At 34.6% G+C, this 20,182-nt stretch overlaps 1 protein-coding gene across 1 annotated transcript; it reads right to left on the reverse strand.

Moving 5' to 3' along the window:
- Positions 1-188: 188 nt before the first annotated feature.
- Positions 189-18,871, reverse strand: ptpn6 (protein tyrosine phosphatase non-receptor type 6). The gene is made up of 14 exons (XM_039680129.2): positions 18,738-18,871; positions 16,372-16,566; positions 11,334-11,514; positions 9,359-9,475; positions 8,746-8,877; positions 7,779-7,875; positions 7,535-7,614; positions 7,280-7,426; positions 6,861-6,995; positions 5,837-5,991; positions 4,551-4,618; positions 3,294-3,445; positions 2,923-2,996; positions 189-1,170 (listed from the first exon to the last, which is right to left on the reverse strand). Exons 1-14 carry the CDS (start codon positions 18,869-18,871, stop codon positions 1,068-1,070), a joined length of 1,770 nt encoding a protein of 589 aa, XP_039536063.1. The 3' UTR covers positions 189-1,067.
- Positions 18,872-20,182: the final 1,311 nt, after the last annotated feature.

Raw genomic sequence — 20,182 nt, forward strand, 5'->3', positions numbered from 1 at the left:
GTGTCAGAAAAAAGTAAACTTGTTTTATTGTGATCTGTAAATCAGTGGTAATTGACGATTTACATTTAGGTTAAACGTGTGATGTGCAAAATATTTTTCAGATTATCAGGTCTAAAGTTAAAACCATGAAGTCTCAACTCATCTATCAAGGCAAGATAAACATGAACTGAAATAAAATAAAACAGGAAAAAAACTAAAACATTTATTATTTTAGGCAGTTTCCAAAACATTTGTTGCCTTGATGTAGGCCATACAAGAAAAAAAATAAAAAAAAAGCCAAAAACATAAAACTGCTAAAACGTTTACTAAAAATTAAAAAACAAAAAATTGTATTCAAAATATTAATAAAATATTGTAACAGAAATTAATTTAACACTGCACATTATGTTTGTATCTGACGGTGTGGACCCCCTGCATTTGCTGCTATATGAGTAAAATGGCAGTTGAAAGATCCTGACCATGCTAACTTGCTAAAGATGAGAAGTTGATTTTATATCATGAAATGTAAATGTTTATCAATTATAATAATGTTATAGAAGTGTAACACTTTGGTTCTGTTGCTCATGTGGAGCTCTGTAAAGTTCATTAATCATTTCTCCTAATGTTTTCCCCTGCTCTGCCTCGGTGTTAAATGGGGTCAGCCCTGTATGGGGTTCCCTCTCTGATGTACAGAAGAAGAATGAAATGGGTCCCTCTCACTGGCATCTGGCCAGAGTTTATACGTATCATCTCACCAGGACATCAACCTTTCCTTTCTGCCTTACTGTTACAATAACATCACGGAAAATGAAACATTCTATTCAAACACAACTTCATTTTATTACAGAAGATAACCATAACGGCCAGGGATAACAGTCTTCGAAAAGGACTTTTATTAAAACTGAAAACGAGTGGATGATTTAAAAGTCAATTGCAGCTTTATGAATTCACTTTAACAGCAAATTTTTACTAGATATTAAAAAATGACACAAATACACAGAGAAAACAATATAGCAAGATTTGTTGCGTAAGATCACATATTTTGGCATTTACGAAGCACAATTAAATCTCATCCTTTTTTGTTATTTTTATCGTTTCCTGACCGATCCACTCTTCTTTTCCTCTGATTTCTGCTTTTTGACATCTTTCTTTCCCTTTGCTCCCAGATTCTCATAAACATCTTCAGTTTTTCTGAAAAAAAAGTTTTTAAAAATCAGTATAACGGATTAGTCACCAACTAGAAGCAATTATTATAACACCTCAACTTCTACAGAAACCAATGAGAAGTCAACTGCAATGAACATTTTAATTTAAATGCAGTTAGATTTAAATATGTGGAAAATCATATCATTATACTAAGTTGTTTTTAGTAAGTTCTCTTCTCTTTTTTTTTTTTTTTTTTTGCTGTTTACTGCAGTTTTAATTTTTTTGTCAGCACCACACAAACCACATAAACGTGAGAAATAGAGACTTGCCAAACATTGTCCAGTAAGCCAATGATTAGTTCAACTCACGGTGATTTGAGCAGGGTCAAGCTGAATCAATACGAGATCTAAGATAAAATGCCCTTATGGAGCGAATTATGTGCCAAAATTAAACAAACAAATCCAGTATTTTGCAAACAAACTCGATCTGCTTTGAAAAAGAAAAATCGACTCGCAAACAAACTCGATCTGCTTTGCAAAGGAAAGTTCAACTTGCAAACAAACAGAAAGCAATATGCAAAAACAAAGGTCAATTTGAGCAAAAATGCAGTGGAGTAATCAATATTGTATTTGACAAAGATAAATAAATTATGATAATATTTTACAAATAACCATAACAAACCATCTTACAAATTACATGTAACCTTTGAACAAATACCAAATCTAGTGCATACAAATGCATATCTGTCTGTTATGATTGCGAGATCTCTCGGTTCGATTTTCTCACAAATGTGGCTGGCAGATTTTCTCACAATGCTCAGGCAGATTTTTTCACAAATGCAGATGAGTAACTTCCTCTTCTAAAACAGTAGATGGTGCTAAAATAGGGGATTCATTTAGCTGTAGTCTCTCGTGAGAATCACTGATTTGAAACGTGTTTGCCTACTGCTGAGGAAAACGTTTCAGTCTTACTTTATCTATAATAAACATCTCGAGGTTTTCCTTTGCTAAATGTTTATTACATATCTAGGCAGAAATCCATATTAGCACGTAGTAACACTTCTCTCCAGGGTTGGCGCCAACCTGTTACTGTTACTGTGTTACTGTTTATTTTTATCAAGGGTTTTTGGTGACTTAGCCTACAGGTGAGATGATGCATTATTCATCAGTTTGTATAACAAAGGTTGTGAAATTATTGCCTAATATAGTATTAACTCGACTTTAGTGCAGCAAGGATATTCCACAGCATCAAGATCATTTGTTTATGGTCATTAAGCATGAGATAAGATGCAAGTACCGTAGCTAAACATTTCATAATTGACAGCTGTTTTAAGACAGAAATGTTAAATGGCAAACAAAACAAAATTAATCTGTCAAACTAATCAAATTTTGACTAATTTCAACATTTTTAATTGAAAATAGGCCAATACAATTTATGTAACATTCATGTGTGAAGTTCACTCTTTCAAAGCAGATCAAGTTTGTTTGCGAGTCGACTTTTCTTTCACAAAGCAGATCGAGTTTGTTTGCAAAATTCTGGATTTGTTTGTTAATTTTGGCACATAATTCACTCCATATCCCCTATACTCAATCCATCTTTCTTTTTCAATGGGATATTGCACAACGGTTCTAAGGCTTACAAAAAGCTTGTATAAGCAGAATAGCCGTGTGACCGAGAGATCTTTGAACCGCCTACTTAAGTGGTCATTGGTTTAAGGGAGATATGGGAACGTGAGAGGAATGTTTTTTTGAGTATTTGGAAAGACGCTACAATCTGAAGTCTCAGTTGCATACTCACTTTGCAGAGGCTTTGCGACTGGCTTTCTGGTGTTTAGGCTGAATTGAAAGGTTTCCATATTCAGTTTCTGTTTCCTATAGCAGAAAGTAAAAAAAATAAATAAATAGCAATACTAAATACAACAGAGGGGAGAGACAGAGAACTGGTCATAATCCTTATCTTATCTTCTAATCCACAGTGTTGACTTTGATTAGATATCATGGGAACCAAATATTACCAACCACAAACCTTATACAACCAAATATTATTCATTTCCAGTGCAAACTTTCGGGCATCATTTACCTTTATTTCCTTAATTATATTTCAAATATTTCTATAATATAATATTTATATTTCAACCCCCTCACAATGATCCTCAGCCATTTTCTTACCATGACAGCCTTTCGTGTGACAGTATTCGTATCTATATACTGTAGCACAGCCAAGTAGATGAACTTGTACTGGGCTTCAGTTTGCACCATGCCAGACCGCTGGTCTCGAACCATCTGAATACACTTCTGGATGTCGATGTCACAGTCCAAACCTGACACAGACAACATCTTTAGAAACATTTATTTTTCTATTCAAGATCTATGATAAAGTAACACCCTGTGGTGTCCATGTGAAATGTGGTTGCGACAACTAAAAATAAGCCTATTATAAGATTATAAGACTAAGTATATTGATTTGCGTAAAACATATTCTGGACCATTTCGAAGGGAAGCATATTAGCAAAACATATCGTGGTAGATTCTAGAAAGCCTGGGGATATTCACAGCTTATAATGCTTTAATCAATGTGATTGCACTGCATCAACCCAAAGTTGCAATAAAAATGATGAACAATAATGAGTCTCCTGCTGAGAGAGCTGATCTGTGATCAGATTATAATTTTTCATCTCCTAATCTAAAACGAGTTTTGCCATGGCAGCGTTCATTATTGTTTTGAGACAAAGATGAATATTGAAACTGTACTGACCCTGTCGCTAGAATGTTTATGTGCTTATTTAAAGTTGTAAACCTCTTATTGACAGCTGGAATTTACTCAAAAGTGCCTAGGATTTCCAGTGGCCTGTAAAAACATCTTAAATTCACTCATTTCTCCACTGAGTTGAGAATGTATATATATATATATATATATATATATATATATATATACACATGTGGCTGACACTTATTAAAGGTATTCATTTAATGAGTTTATCCATTTCCTGGGAATCAAACCTATGACCTTTCATGTGATGTTACCATATAACAGTACCATGAAGGTATGACTGGTAACCAGACAGTTGGGGATAGACTTCCATAATTGGGGGAAAAAATACATTGAACCCCAATAGCTACCGTCAACTGACTGGTTAAGGTTACCAACATTTTTCATAATATCTTATTTTGTGTTCAACAGAAGAAAGAAACTCATTGAGGTTTGGAACAACTTGAGAGTGAGTAAATTATGACAAATTGTTCATTTTTGGATGAACTATCCCTTTAAGTGCTTTTCTAAAGGGCACAATGGCTAATATCTTGCAATCGCTGGTGACTGAACCAGAAACCTTCTGGATTCCAGCCTGCTGACTTTAAAGCCTCAGAGATATCAGTTTTTACACAGTAAAAAACAGGTTCAAAAACCTCAAAAGAGGGTATACTCACCTTTAGCATCAATCGATTCTAAAAGCATGTCGATTACTACAATGGTTCCTGTTCGTCCAATACCAGCACTGCCAAAAACACATTGATCAACAACACATTGAAACTATCTCTTCCAACTTGTAGAGGTCATGAGACACTGAATGTCCCATAGCACATGTTACTAAAGAGTAAACAAACTGTTAATTTAAAGGTTAAGTGTGGGAAGTGAGGGATCATGAAGAGTTCAAGCATGTACTGTGATTACAATGGTGTGACTTCTGTTCTGCTTAAACTTTTCAGTTTGCATTACATCATGCAAAGAAATGAAATGAAATGTAATACATATTTTTCTCTGTTCTAAAATTAAATGAAATAATTGTAACTTTTTAGTACAATTTGGAGTGATCAGTCCAACACAAAAAGATGAATTATGTATTTTCCTAGTGATGGTTTTTGTGAAGCACAAAATAAGTCCATAAAAAGTCAAGAATATTCAGTTGTACACTCTTAAGGCCCGTTCACACCAGGTACGATAACTATAATGATAACGATAAAGAAATATTTCTAAAAAAAAAAGCAGAGTCCATTCTATCACAGAGTCAACTTTTATGATAACGGCACAGAGAAACAACATTGTTGGAATCACTCTCAGAACGATTTCATCAAGGTGATAAACGATAAAAAAACATTCGAAAAAACACAATAAATCCGAATTCACCTACTGTAACTTAAAGAGCTTGAGCTTTTAAAGTGGAAGACGACAACTGTAGTTGTCACTTATAATAAACAGAACGATATTGTGTGTTGGTGTGGACGCTAATATAGCTATCTTTATAATTATCGTTCTTGGTGTGAATGGGCTTTTACAATAAAAGGTTCAATGGGGCTCTATATAGAATCCTAGGATTCTTGACTCAATTTTAAAGAACCCTTTACCAAAAGTTTCTACATAAGAAGTAATGTCTGAAATGATTAATAATACTACTTAATACTTTCATGTTTAACATGTTATTTTAAAATTTTCTAGGGATAAAGTATGTTTATGAGCTGTTTTATTGTTAAAATTGAATAAAAAAATAAAAAATGAATTAAAACAAAATGACTTTATTAAATTTAAATGTATAAAATGATCCCATGATGGGAACCCTGAAAAAAGGTTCTATACATGAAGTGCCTGACAGAATCCTTTAAAGATCCTTTTCTTCTAATATTGTATATTTTTTGGACATCTGAAATGGCATGACATCATGCTTGTGCTCATGAAGCCCCCAAGTGGAGGAAGATGTTATTGTGAGTAAGTTCAGTACCTGCAGTGGATGACCATGGGTGCAGATGAGCCGAGTTCGTTCTGTTTCATGTTGACCTGCTCCAGAAAGCTAAGCACTCCACCGGGCTCTTGTGGCACGCCGTGATCCGGCCAGCTCAAATACTGGTAGTGCCAAATGGTCCGAGCTGGCTCATTCTGGAATCAGAAAGGTAAAAAGAGGGAGATAGTCTACATGAAGGAAGAGAATTTCACTTCATCACAGTTATGTGCAGTGCATTCATGCATTTATGTTTCAATCATGGTTTCAATGCTAATCAATCATCAATCACTTTTTGCCACCTTTCTGGTTTAAGAAACATTTTTTACTTCATTAAAATGATATTCCCAACATAAAAATGAATTAAAATGTACATTGTGTACATTTATTAGAATTTCAAGGCACTCAAGCTTCAAGAAATAATTTCCTTTGTTTTACATCATGTGTTTTTGTTCTTGAATATTTAAAAATCCTAAAGCTAAAGACCTAAAGTGGTCTCACTTTTTACCTGTTTATCTAACCATAATGCAATTGTGTTTTTTATTATAAAATAGTTTTCTTTACACAGTTTTTATTGGAATTAAACCTATAGCATGAAATGGAATGGGATCACATAAAATGAAAACTGCAAATGTTAACATAATATTAACTTTTTAGAACAATTTGGAGTGACCAGTCCAACACAAAAATATTAATTATGGTTTTTTTCCCCCAGGGACAGTCTTTGAGAAACACAAAATAGGTGGCATTTAAAGCAATCGATCAAAAGCCGAAGCTGAAACTTTAAGTTAAGCGTTCTTAATTTTTGACCTTTTAATCTAACCATAATGCAACTCTATTTATTAATAAAAGAAAAAGCCACATTTACTATTTCCTTCATACAGTTTTATATATATATATATTTTTGGAATCAAGGTGATGGAATAAGTGTATGTGTAACAGAATGACATATAGTGACAGAATCTGGGCCACAGGTGCAGCGCACAGAAATGTGCTCACAGAGGTATTGAAAAGGCTGTTTTCTTACCCGATACGTTGCTGTGAGCTCCATCACTCTGATCTTGTAATCAGTGGCGTCCATCTCTTTCAGTAACGTCACTACATATCTGCCTACTTCCTTTGACTCTCCCTGAACAGTAGGCCAGTATGGCACACACTTATTCTGCAAAAGATAAACCAAGGATAAAGAGGATAATAAAAGATAAACCATGAAACGTTACATTTGAAGTCAGGAGATCTTCTTTTCTACTTTTTTTAGAAAAGCGAGGCTATAAAGATGTACCGTTTCACACAGAAAACAAAGCCAGAAGACATTACTGAATTACATAAATGAGAAAGCCATTTTTCATTATTAATATTTACTGCATTTAATAATAATTGAAATAAAAATATCGAAATAAAATAATAATAGAATTATTAACTGGATAAATGTCAACAAGAACTAACCCGTCCTTTCTCAACCTCCCTTGTCGTCATGACGATTACGCGCGACTCTTCTTGCCACATCATTTGCCAAAAATCGCCTACAGTTGTTGCGAGACAGCCTTGACAAGCAATGTACGTTTTCTGGCGATTCATTTCCATTAATTTGTTCTGTGAACACATACAGAGATGATGGAAAAGAGAAGGTTTAAACAAGACATTTTAAATATGCAATTTTAGAGATTTATGATTATGTCGTGATTTATGTTGTGGACGTACTATAACATAGTTGGCATTGATGTAATCAGAGCCGACGACATTGGGATCACCGCTCTGTAGGACAACCCTGGTGTCATCAACTGAAAGAGGAAGAAATGGGAATATTTATTATTTGTAAATGATAGCAAGATGGCTAAACTTTGTGGACACCTCTTAAAAGCAGTAAAAAATATATATTTTTATAACTACTAAACTACTATTCATTTTCAAGAAACACTGCAGCGTGATCAGATTCATTGCTCACAGGGAAGGATGTTCTTGTATCTGTTTTTGCTTTTGTTTTCTGGTCTCATTCCTTCATCTCTGCTCTTTGTTACCTTAGTTTCCAACTTCTGCAGTGCCTGCAAGCAGAAAAACAGATTTTTCAATTAAGAATAGCACATACAGTAAGGGAAATTAAGACAGAAAATACACGTGACCACATCCTGCCTGTTGAGAGTGGCTCTGAACAACCGTTTGGCTCGTGTGGTTAAACCTTACTACGACCATAGATCAGTGTGACGCACTAATTTTAGCAACAGTTGATCAGAATTAATTTGCCACCCGGTACCAATTGTTATAAGTATAAAAACGGCTGTTAAAATGCGCAAATTGTCTTTAATCAGACTCATAACTCATGTAGATGCTGCAGCAAAATATGCTTTCTACAAAATACATACCTTCGAGTTTCTGTCTTTTTGTCATTTATGTTATGTTTCATAAGATCTGATTGCTTCAACATAACAAAAACTGGGCAAAAGGCAACATGGATTATGTTGAGTGGGAAATGGACCCTCAGTTGTGGCCTAACAGACTATAGGCTGCTGTTAGGTGTGAACGGAAAAACTTCAGCCCACAAACCCAAAACTACCACTGTGTGGGAATAACATATATGATTTTTACCCAGGTTGGACTAATTTAAAGACATTTTTTGAAGTAAATGTGGTTTCTCCTTGGCAAGTCGAAGCATTCATTGGTCAAGACTGAAATCTTCACACAAAAAAAATTAAGATTACACTTCAATAACATATTTCCAGTCAGCAATAATATCTGATCACCTTTAAAATATGTTTAGCTCAAATCACTTTTGTGTGTGTGCATGTGTGTATCTGGTATAGGCCGGCTAATAAATCTCACAAAGAGCACATACAATGTAGTTGTGATTCTAATGCATGAAGAACTTGTGATTCATCTACAGCAGGTGGTGAATATCCTTTAAACACGTCACTCACATCAAACTCTTCCCAGAACCCAGCTTTTATCTTTTTATCAGTCCCATCCATGTTCTCTCTCTCTGAGGTTTGGTCGAGCTGCTTTACTCTGCTCTCGATATCAGCTGCGTTCAACCTCGTGGAGTAATAAGGCTGGGGAAAAGAGAGGTGGGTAAACATCATTCATGGGAGAAGACGTACATCAAGACATCAGACAGACAGACAACAGAAAGGAGGAGATTGACAGACAGAAAGGGCAAATATTAATCACAACATTAAAGGTGCTTCCCACAGTTCTATGTAATTTGCCATTTTGTCACACTATAAAGTACATTACTCAGTTTCAAAGATATTTTCCAGTCGTTATCTCTGTTCAGCTGAACAGATGCTCAACATTTAGCCACTATAAAAGTAGTAGATCGCTATTACTGCAATCAAAAAGGGTTTTAAAAATTAAATCAGTTTCAGCCAAATATCTCAAAATGTATAATTCAATGTGACCATACCTAGTCAATTCCCACAGTTAATACCAGAAGCTGATTAGTTGCTAGTGTTCTTGTTGCGGGCTTACATGACATTTAAGAGATTTAACACATGTTGGTACGAACCCCCAGTCCAATATAATGTTCTTTACCTGTTTGAGATAAACCATTGTCCCAGACAACTCCTCAATACCGGTGCGTTTGAAATGCTCCACGAGGTCTGTCAAAGTGTCAAAATTCTCTTTACCACCGACTGTGTAGCGGTCATTCTGAAAATAAACATGCATAAGAAATTAAGGATTCCAACACAAGGGTAACACATGGTTCAGTTTGATGCCAAGGACCCCCAAATAATACTTATTATTAAATATAAAGACTAGACAGTTATGTATTTTGGCACATTTATCCTGTGTGTTTTCACTCTTATCGAGGTGGATGCATGGATGCTCTCATGTTCACACTGGTGTAGAAATATGTTTTGTCTTAATCTTGCAAAGCAGATGGGGTTTTGATTAATTATTTTGCTTAAAAGGATACTCCACTTTTTTTGGAAATAAGCTCATTTTACAACTCCCTCAAGGTTAAACAGTAGAGTTTTACCATTTTTGAATCCATTCAGCCTATTTTCTGATATTTAGAAGAATATCAGTGACCAGACAGTTTCCATAGTAGGAAAAAAAATATACTATGGAAGTCAATGAGACCAGAAACTGTCTGGTTACTGATATTCTTCTAAATATCAGAAAATCGCCTGAATGGATTCGAAAATGGTAAAACTCAACTGTTTAACTCTGGGGGAGTTGTAAAATGAGCCCATTTCCAAAAAAAAAAAAAGTGGAGTATCCCTTTAAGCTATTCTTATTAAAAATGAGAAACGGCCATTCCGATTTTACTTTTATTGTATAGCTTGTGAGAATGTTCTATCATTAAACCTAATATACCATCACCAAAATGGCGACAAAGAAAGCTTTCTCTGTCTTTAAATCAGATTAAAAGCAGAAGCTGTCCATAGCCAAGGGCTTACAACTTCTTGGATAAACCAGGGTTAACTTAGGCTGGTTTAAGACGTTTTAAGCCATAACTGCATTGTTTGGTTCTCTGAGCTGATTAGAACTGTCTTCACAGACCACTGTTTGTTCTGTTAATCAGCTCACAGGGCAACAATGCAACGACGGCATTTTGTGCACTTTGAACCTCACTAATGCACATACACATACGCACATACCAGTGGAATAAATTAACAATCGACAGGCAGTGCGTTGACCTGATTTTCCCTCGGTCATAATCTTCTACCATTTATTTAAACAGCACAACATTAGAGCTTATTTAGAGCCCCGAGTGGGGCATGAACGCCCCCGCTACCATCCAACGCGCTCATGACTCAAAGTCCAGTCACGTTTTTCAGGTAAGTGCAAATGTGTGTATTGATGTCAAACTGTGTGTATCATATGTTTAAAAATACTATACTGTGCATATGCTTATGTATGTCAAACGTGCATATGCAAGTCTGTGTGAATGTGTACAAATGTCATTCTGTGTACGTGTTATTTCATGTTATGCACGAAAAACTTGTTATTTGCTAAATTTATGAAAATAATTCCACGTAAGCAACATGTTGATAAAGACGCTAAGATCTACACAAAAGTATATATTCAGCTAAATATTTTAACAGTTTACCATATAATAAATCATGTGTACAGTGCCCTACGGACATATGTTAACAGTCTAGGTGTGAGGTTTTTAATAATATCAGCATAAATCATATTTCATTTGTGATAGCTTTGCATTGAAATGGGACAACACAACAAAAAAATCAAATATAAAAAACATTAGACATAGAAAAAAGAATTCATGATAGAAAATACTTTTGCAAATAGTATTTAATCATGTATTGCTAATCCTAAATAATAACTGCAAGTTAAGAAATAAGGATTTATGTTGATATTGTCCAAAACCAGAAACTTTTTTAAGAGAAATTGCAACTAATCATTGGACTTGAAACAAGCTTATGAAGTAACTTCTGTTCATGTTCATTATAGGTACTTGCTGTTAAGATTAATGCAGAACACTGACCTCTTGAATCACAACAATCATACATGTATACTGTAAATAAGCACATGCACTTACTTTGCACATGATCTTGATATGGGAGACCTTCCTACCAGCACTGCTCATATCACCGGTGAGAGCAGACAGAACAAAGTCTCCTGGTTTAGAGAGCGACTCCCTAACCAGGAACGTCCCGGGCTCATCGCGCTCACGGAGCAGCTTCTCAGCGTTTGGACCCGACAGGTGGCCATGGTACCATCTGAAGATACAAATGCAAAAGGGGAAAAAGTCATTGTGAAGTTTAGATTCCTGTTGTGTACTAGATGCTCTTATGAAATAAACTTTTAATAGTAAAACATAGAGGATATCCTGCAAACATGGTTCAAAGAAATGACGCAAATAAACCAGACAGTCAAGATATTTAGAGGATGATGGTGCCTAAAAATAAAAATAAATGAAACTAGGGCCAATGCAGCTGTACCACAAACCACTGCAGCCATAAACAAAAACACACACAAGGCTGAACATTTGTCACGTATGCATTTTCAGTGTGTGCATATTAATTAGCAATTCTGAATCAAGATGCAAAAGTGAGGTGGTCCTCACGCTCAAGCTTACTAAAATGTACTAACAATTGGACTCGGTTCTCAATTTCTATCTCAGCTTCCTGTACTGCGGTCGGAAAATTTTCTGATGACAAGATTTCTTGACTCGAGACTTTGGTGTATTTTTAGCTTGTCCTTCCTTCTCTGTTCTCTTGAGAGAGAGAAAAAAAAACTGCTTGCTAAATCGCCCTTCTGGGGGTTCTTCCATGATTGCTCTCTGTCAACTACAACCGGTGTTTTAGTTTGTATGATTTTGATTATAATAAAAAAAAAATATTATATTTTTAAATAAAATGAATGATTATAATTTTAAAAATATTATATTAGTAAATAAATAAAATGAATAATTGTAATTAAAAATAAAATGATATTTATGATAAACAACTTGAACACTAATATATAAAATTCTACATAAATAATATAAAATTCTTTTTTGATTCTTAAGTTCTCTGTCTTTGCTAAAATTATACATAATACTAAAAGTTAAACCTAAGAGAGACTGGACATAATTCAACTAGACATCTCTTATTATTAAGACACTATGTCATGCAAAATGATGCCTTTTTGTGTATAATCAGCAATAATATTTTCAGTGCATCTCAGTTCTTTATGAAGGGATCTAGATCTCTGCTCTTTTTTTGTTTTCAATTTAAGACTGGACTTGTGTTCACAGTTCTATGCATTATCAATGCAAGCAATCAGTGTGGCATTTAACATTTCACAAGTTCACTCTTACAACATTTGGAAAGTTGTACGAGGGGAGGGTTTGGCCCGAACACAGAGTACTCCTGCCTTCCTTGACTAGGACAGGAATCAGCCAAGAGTGAGGTATTGGGATGGTGGTGGGATGCTGCAAAACTGTCATGGGACGGAGGTCATGGAAGGCTATATATACAGGCCTTTTCTCGCATGAACGTGCTCTTCCAAAACTTTGTTAAATAAACTTCATTATGTGAGTATCAATACATTAGACAATCTGTCATTGCCAATTCTTTTCCAACTCTATCAAAAGTTACATGATAGACTAATATCATCTCTCTTCATATAGAAACAGCATCTTGCAGATTGATGTACTGTGCGCATGTATTGTGAGTCATTGGTGAATATTTTCTACATTTGAAAGAAAATTACGATAAAATAGCATTACAAATTCAACTCTTTTCATAAATCAAGCCCTGATTTTGATGTGCTCAGCCTAACTAAGAAACCATGGTTATACATCGCTGTTTTAAATTTCCTCTGTAAACTTATAATAAAGTCACTTTAAACGGGATCACTTGCCCTTACAATGAAAGCAAGTGGGGTCCAAATTTATTTTGGGGAGTTTTTTTTTATTGTATGGAAAAAAACAGTAGAATCCTTCCTCAAACATAAATATTTGTGTTATGCCGAAGAAAGTAAGTCATAGGGCCAGTTCACACAGAACACATTTTTACATTTTTGCTGTCAAGAAAAACATGAGATCCAGGTCAGGGGAACGACTTAAAAGTGCATGTTTTTTTAAAAAAAGTTGAACTTCTTTTAACTTGAGCGTCGTGTTTTAGAATGCGGTGTCATGCGAGACAACGCAAAATATGCAATGTGAGTGCAACAGTTAAAGATGTCTGTGTATACGTTTACATTGAAAAACAATCGAAAGGTAGTGCAGTGGAATGGAAACGTGTTCGGTGTGGATGTGACTTAAGTATGCATACTGCATGTTTTCTGTCCGTTAAACAACACCGCCCATCAAAGAGCTCATCATCAGCATGACCAAAAAAGAGAAAGATAGACAGAAGGGTGGGGGACAGAGAGCAAAGATAGACAGTAGAGAGATGAAGGAAGGGCTGAATGGTTCTGGTCACTGTTTGCAAATGTGTCAAAACTAAAGTTTCCAACCGCAGTTGAGAAGAGGAAGTCAGACACATGGCAGAGGGAGGCGTAGAATGTGTCTGCAACATGAAATAAGGAGCTTAATTTGAATTCTGTAACTAAGATAGTGACAATTCAGCATCAAAATGGCCACAATGAATTGTGGGATTCAAAATCTAATTTGATCCTGGAAAAAAAAATACTAGCATTTAACAACATTATGAATGAAGAAGAAAAAGACTTTGCACATTTCGAAGTGACTATCAAATTTGTGGCATTGATAATATTAGGATCTTTGCACAGCTGGTCAGGTGGTCTTGCTTTTATTTGAAATACAAGATGTTCTTTGGATCAAAGTGGACAGTATCATTTGTGGAGCTCATGTAACTCGAGTGCTAGTCAAATTAAAAAAGGGACGAACTAAATACAACGATTCTATAAAATTCAATTTAACATTTTACTCAAATTGGTGTGTTAGTAATAATATAATGTGATGTAATATAATAAAAAATGTAATTAAAATGTGAATTTGAATTTGTAATTGAAGAAAAGTATTTAGTTAAAAGGATGCAAAATACATTTTTCTAGCAGCCTGCAAATATTTACTTTAATTTGTTACATTTATGAATTATTTATAATTGTTATAATTGAATTATTATAATTCACTTTACCATTCATTTTTATAATTCTATTGATTATTTTTAATTATACTGTATTTTTTGTTTAGCCAATCTTAAATTCGGTGAATAATTGTCCTTTTTTTTCTGTCATATACTATTTGCGTGAAATCTGAAACCTTTCACTCCTATATGTATTTTTTTCTCTTTTTTTATTGGCACCATAAAAATAATTAATAAAGAGGCAGACAGGGGAAAAGATATCCAGATAAGATGCATTTTCCAGTGCTTGTCATTCATGCACCTACAGTACACGTGTATCTTACATGAGACTTATGATTAGCAATGCTGATTCGGGATGTTGTGCAAGCAGATAAACTGATATACTGCTTAAAGTTCTTAAATTGCGTGATCAGAACGTATTACCATCTGCAGCAGCAGACTGATTTAGATTATATAAATTCTATGAGGATTTAAAGCAAAAAAGACCATGTTAAATGATTTATACTTGCTGATCATGGTAACACGATCAAATTAGGTAAATCTGCTGCTGTTGGGAATTTCAACTCTTTATTTATAAAGATTAATGTCAGCGGTGGAAGGAATTTTGGAGATTTATATCAAGCTTTGTTCCTCAGTTTCTGATGTAACTGAAAGTAGAATGTGGAAGACTTCCAATGTGTGATAAAATGACTGATCATGTGACGCTTTCACCAAATCAATACATCAACAGCACCAACAATATTAGAGACCCCCAGAAACTGCATACATTCATTTGCCATTAATATTTTGCCATGTAGCAACCAGTGTTGGGGGAAGCTACCGGTCAAGCTTCAATTTGTTTTTGTTTTTAAATAGTTCAACTACAGGCAAACTACTAGCATATCTAATGTTTGTTGACATGCTAACAAAAGTGGCTAACTACACAACTTCAATGTAATTAGCTTCTATTAGTTAGTATCTTGTTGTACCTAAAAAGCGCTATTTGAAGTACTGTAGGTAGCCACACTAGTTACTAACACAAAAAGCTAATTACACTGAAGCTTAGCACTTTGTTAGCTTGTGTAGCTGGCATAGTATTGATCTGCCACAAAAAAATCAGTTGAAGCTTACAGTTGCATGACAGCATTTGAACAGATGCATTTGCATAAAATGCCACTGCTAAACTACAAAACTCCCAAACACCTCTCCAAAAGTGCAAAGCAGCAAAACTTCCTTCACCGATAACAACACTGTAGCCTATATTAGTTGTAAAACATAACACATGTAAATTCTTACCCTTATGAGGAAATTTCCCTGTCTTAGAAAATCCTTAAAAGACCAGTAAAGCCAGTGGATATGTTTACATGGGCATCAATAATTTGACTACTGGATCCACTAAGTCTGAATCCAAATTTGCTAATAAAAATTTCCAATTACCCAAATATCGTAGCACTATGCGTATCTGCATGAAGCTTAACATTGAACAATGAAGTTGCATAATCCGAGACATGGAAATAGGCCCATCAAATTCTGACTTTGACCTTTTGAGCTTTTAATGTAAATCCTATGTTGACTAAACTCTTTACCTTCTAGCTATTGGGGGGGAAAAATAACAGCCTAACTTTACAACTGCAAATGCCATGATGATAGATGTTACATATTTGAATATACTCAATGTCAGAAAATAATGCATATACTGTATTTGTGGAGGGCCTCCACAATGGTGTCGTAAAAGCGAACAGTAAATATGTGAACATTATAATCAGAATGTTTTGTATGGTCATGACAGGAGTTAAGAAAACTAGAACTTTGCATACACAAGTATAAGTGTTTTTATTATGCTAACACGGTTTTTATAGAGCAGTATGTGCATTGGCAAAATACAGATAAAACTTGTACTGTAATAGCAATGATGTAACGGAAACCTTTGAAATGAGGTATATCAGTCTAACAAATAATTTAGATCAATGATGGCATCCCCAAAATCAATTAATCAACAGCTTGTAAGTTATTTGCTTCAGTTAGTTTTGTAATATGCCCGACTCAAATATGATGGCTTACCTCTCAGTAGTGGGATCAGAACAGTTTAAGGGGTATTTGAGCTCAATAACGGTCCCATCTTTATCCTGTAGAGTTCCATGATCTCCAGTGTAGTACTCCACCAACTCGGCTAACGTAGCAAACTTCTCCCCGCCGTAAAGGTCATAATAATCACCCGTGTTCTGAATCCTAATATGCGTGACTATTTCCCCCACTCTGAGAGAAAGAGGAAGAGAAGGAAAAAGGATTGATAATTACAATTCTCAGTAAAATTTAATTTCTGTTCATCGGCTTACTGTTAATCGTATAGAAAATGCGTGGCATCTCAATTAGGACCCTATACATAAATTAGTCATTTCTTTCAGAGGCAAAATCCAACATCAGGACGTAATGTCACAGGAAATGGAGTAATAGTAACTTTACAAAGTGTTTAGAAATTGTATGTGAGTGTGTAGTAATTACTTGACTTGAAGGGTTATTCACAAAGGATCGCAGTAATATTTCTAGTATTTATTACCCCAATTATGTTTCCTCGGGCTTGCAGTTTTAGCTTCCTAAACTTGATTGATTCAAAACCTTCTAAAAAAAAATCTAAGTTCATGTATGCCAGCAAACCAACTTGGGTTATGTGATTTGGAACTGTGGTGCAGTAAATAGGACACATTCTAGTAACATACAAGGACTTACAGGAATGCAGGTTCAAATCCGACCTGATCCCATTCCCGTTCTCTGTCTTTACACTGTACTGTCAGCTTTATGATAACCTATTAATTAAAGGCTTAAAAGCCTGTAATTAAAAAAGATAAAAAGGAATTTATGACTTCTGATTCTACTTTAAATTACAGTATTAGTGACACTCAATTTCCATTATTGCTGTTAAGATTGTAGTTTTATTATATTGTAATAAGGTTTAATAAACTACAAATGTGGTAAACAAATAAAGGTGCCTTCATAAAATCAATTATTAAACATGGAAGATTTATTCTAGGCTACATGCAAATATGAAAACATGCTAATTTAAACAAATATTCTTGAAATAGCTCTAAATATGCTTATCTGTGTAGAACAGAACACAATAGATTACAATATAAGTCAATGTAAATGCCAATTTTGAGCTTTTGACACTTCTTTTTGCCCTTAAGAAATGAACTAACATTAGGCTGGCATTTAGTAACACCGAATCATTACGTGACAACATCGCAGACAATTCTACTAATCAGCCTATTGATGTTGTTCATCATTAAGTATACAATTTTTTTGCAAAGTAGAATTGACAAAAATAGACTCGTTTTATTTCTGAAGCATATGTTACAGTCTATATACAAATCAAATGAATTACGTTTATGGAAATAATAAATGCGTGAATTATTGTATCGTTATAAAGTGAACTGTACACTGTAAAAAATATTTTCAAGATTTGTTATCACAACATATTTTCTTTTGTCAAATCAACTTTATAATAATTTATTTAGTCAAGATAACTTATTATTTTGGAGTTTCTGATGGTTAAATTAATCTACTTCATTGTATTAACTCACTTTTTCCAGTTCAATCAACTTAAAATTTTAAGGCAACCTAGGTTACTTACTTTAAGTTAAACCAACAATATTTTTTACAGTGTAGTAATCACAACATTTTTTCTTTTGTCAAATCAACTTAAATAATTTATTTAGTTCAGATAACATATAATTTTGAGTTTCTGATGGTTAAATTAATCTCCTTCATTGTATTAACTCACTTTTTCCAGTTCAATGAACATAAAATTAAGGCAACCAGGTTACTTGCTTTTTTTAAGTTAAACCATCAATATTTTTTACAGTGTAGGTAGCATGAAGGTACATGAATAAAAGAAAAAAGATCATATTTTTTAAGAAAGTACATCAAAATGTATTTAAGGTCAGAAAACCACAACCCACACCAACGCTTCTGAAAAGAACAAGACAAAATGTAATGGACTAAACACAAATACAGACTCAAATAACCCCATAATTAAATGTTAATTCACTCATTGTGTGTGATGTCTGCCAAGAGAGAGAAAAATAACTGCTTGTCTATTCCAAAATGATCTAATAATTGGTTTGAAAAGTATATATATATATATATATATGTTGTCTGACAAGCTCTTGAACTAAACAAGGTCAGAATCAGAGGAACAAAGACGAGTCTCCAACCAGTCTAACACAGAAACATTCAGTAAAATGTATTTTTAAGCCAACACAGAGAGGTTTCTTTTCGTAAATAGAGCAGATAGTCCTGGAAAGTAGTGAAGGCTATCTGTCACCCAATCTGACCTCAGCTTATCCTCAGAACCAAATGTTCTAAATGACAACATATAAAGTTGCTAAAAATATTTTTATCATATCATCAAACAAAAAAAATTGCTGTACCTAACAGACAGGGAGAAATCACCAACATTCTTCTTGCTGGGTCGGGCCAGGAAGCTGCCATGGACGCCTCGGGTCTTCAAAACGGTCTCTGCGTCTATTCCAGACAGATCTCTGTGGAACCACCTGTTTAACATGGAAATGAGCATCTGTTAATATGATAATAATATTGCATTTTACCTGAGTGCCATCACACGAACAGTCTAACATATCGTACGTAGACTGTACGTAAGCCAAATATTTAATAATTAGAAGAAGTTCATTAAAAAGATGAATATATTGTGTTCAAAATAAAAATAAAAACAATATTTAGACAAATTGTGGCAGTCAAATGTTAGTTGATGCATAGTTGCAACATTTGCATAGTTGATGTGACGAACTGCACCTGTGGTTTAGAACACCTGTGTGGACTGGAGGGAAAACTGACTTCATACATGTCATCCACATCATGGTTGGTCAAAATTTAACTGCAAAAATGGCTCAAAAACATTTAATTTGTTCTAAGAAAACCACTGCCATAATTTGATCCAAATGTTGTTATGTATTGCATTAATCCATTTATAAAAGAGTCCAAATACTTTTTAGGCTGTGTGTATGTGTAAAGGAGGTACAGAGCTGTTCTAAAGCAAATATGCTTGTGTAATGAGATGTGTAATGAAGCACATGCACACTCTACCATGGCCTACCAAACCACCAAATGCATTTGCAGAAATGCACATAAAGCCCAGGCATGCTGTCACATAAGTTGCACTTTGCAGTTGCATTCACACACACAATAAAAAAAAGCCTTTTTACACATATTGCAAAACGCACAGATAAGGGGCTGAAAAAACATAAGCAAAATTGAAAAAGGGAAGATGATGAGTTGACCAAGATTGGAACAAGAGAGAACTTACCGAACCATCTTCCTATTTCAAATAATCGTCTTCAATATCCTCCTCTTCCAGTCATAAAGAAAAAGAATTGAATTCACATTAATAAGGTAATAAATAAGATACATGCATAAACATAATCCAGAGCTGTAAAGAAGAGTCTTCTTCTCTTTGTCTCATACGTCTGCACTCATCCTCTACTTTTCCATTTGGCTCCCTCCTTCTATAACGTATGCATTGACATCCCTCCACACACCCAACCACAGCCCATAATCATTTGTCTACCGGCATCATACCTGCCCTCTCTGCTTCTCCTCGCTCGAAACGTAAACAGTGTTTTCGGTCCTTTGAAGAGCAGGTCGTCCTGATAGTGTATATAAGCCTGTTGTATGTCCCTCCCTCTCTCTCTCTCATGCACTGTTACAAACTCCTTCCTTCCTTTTTGTGGCTTGTTCATAAAACAGTGAAAGCAACAAGTGAGATAGAGAAAGATCCTGAGATGGCAGATTGATTTCCTGGTTCTTCAAGTCCTTTTAGTCAAGAACTGATCCAAACAAACGTCCAGTTTACCTTCTG

The sequence above is a fragment of the Pimephales promelas genome, chromosome 12, assembly GCF_988280905.1.
Source record: "Pimephales promelas chromosome 12, fPimPro1.hap1.1, whole genome shotgun sequence".
NCBI classification, from domain to species: domain Eukaryota; kingdom Metazoa; phylum Chordata; class Actinopteri; order Cypriniformes; family Leuciscidae; genus Pimephales; species Pimephales promelas.

What these genes read in the sequence shown, in the direction of transcription:
- ptpn6 (XM_039680129.2), bottom strand. Translation starts at nt 18,871, where the DNA reads ATGTTAAACAGGTGGTTCCACAGAGATCTGTCTGGAATAGACGCAGAG. An exon ending in CAATGGTTTATCTCAAACAG is followed by an intron (nt 8,878 to 9,358) that starts GTAAAGAACATT and finishes TCTTTTCCCCAG; the next exon opens with CCTTATTACTCCACGAGGTT. An exon ending in AGAATCGATTGATGCTAAAG is followed by an intron (nt 3,446 to 4,550) that starts GTGAGTATACCC and finishes TGTCTGTGTCAG; the next exon opens with GTTTGGACTGTGACATCGAC.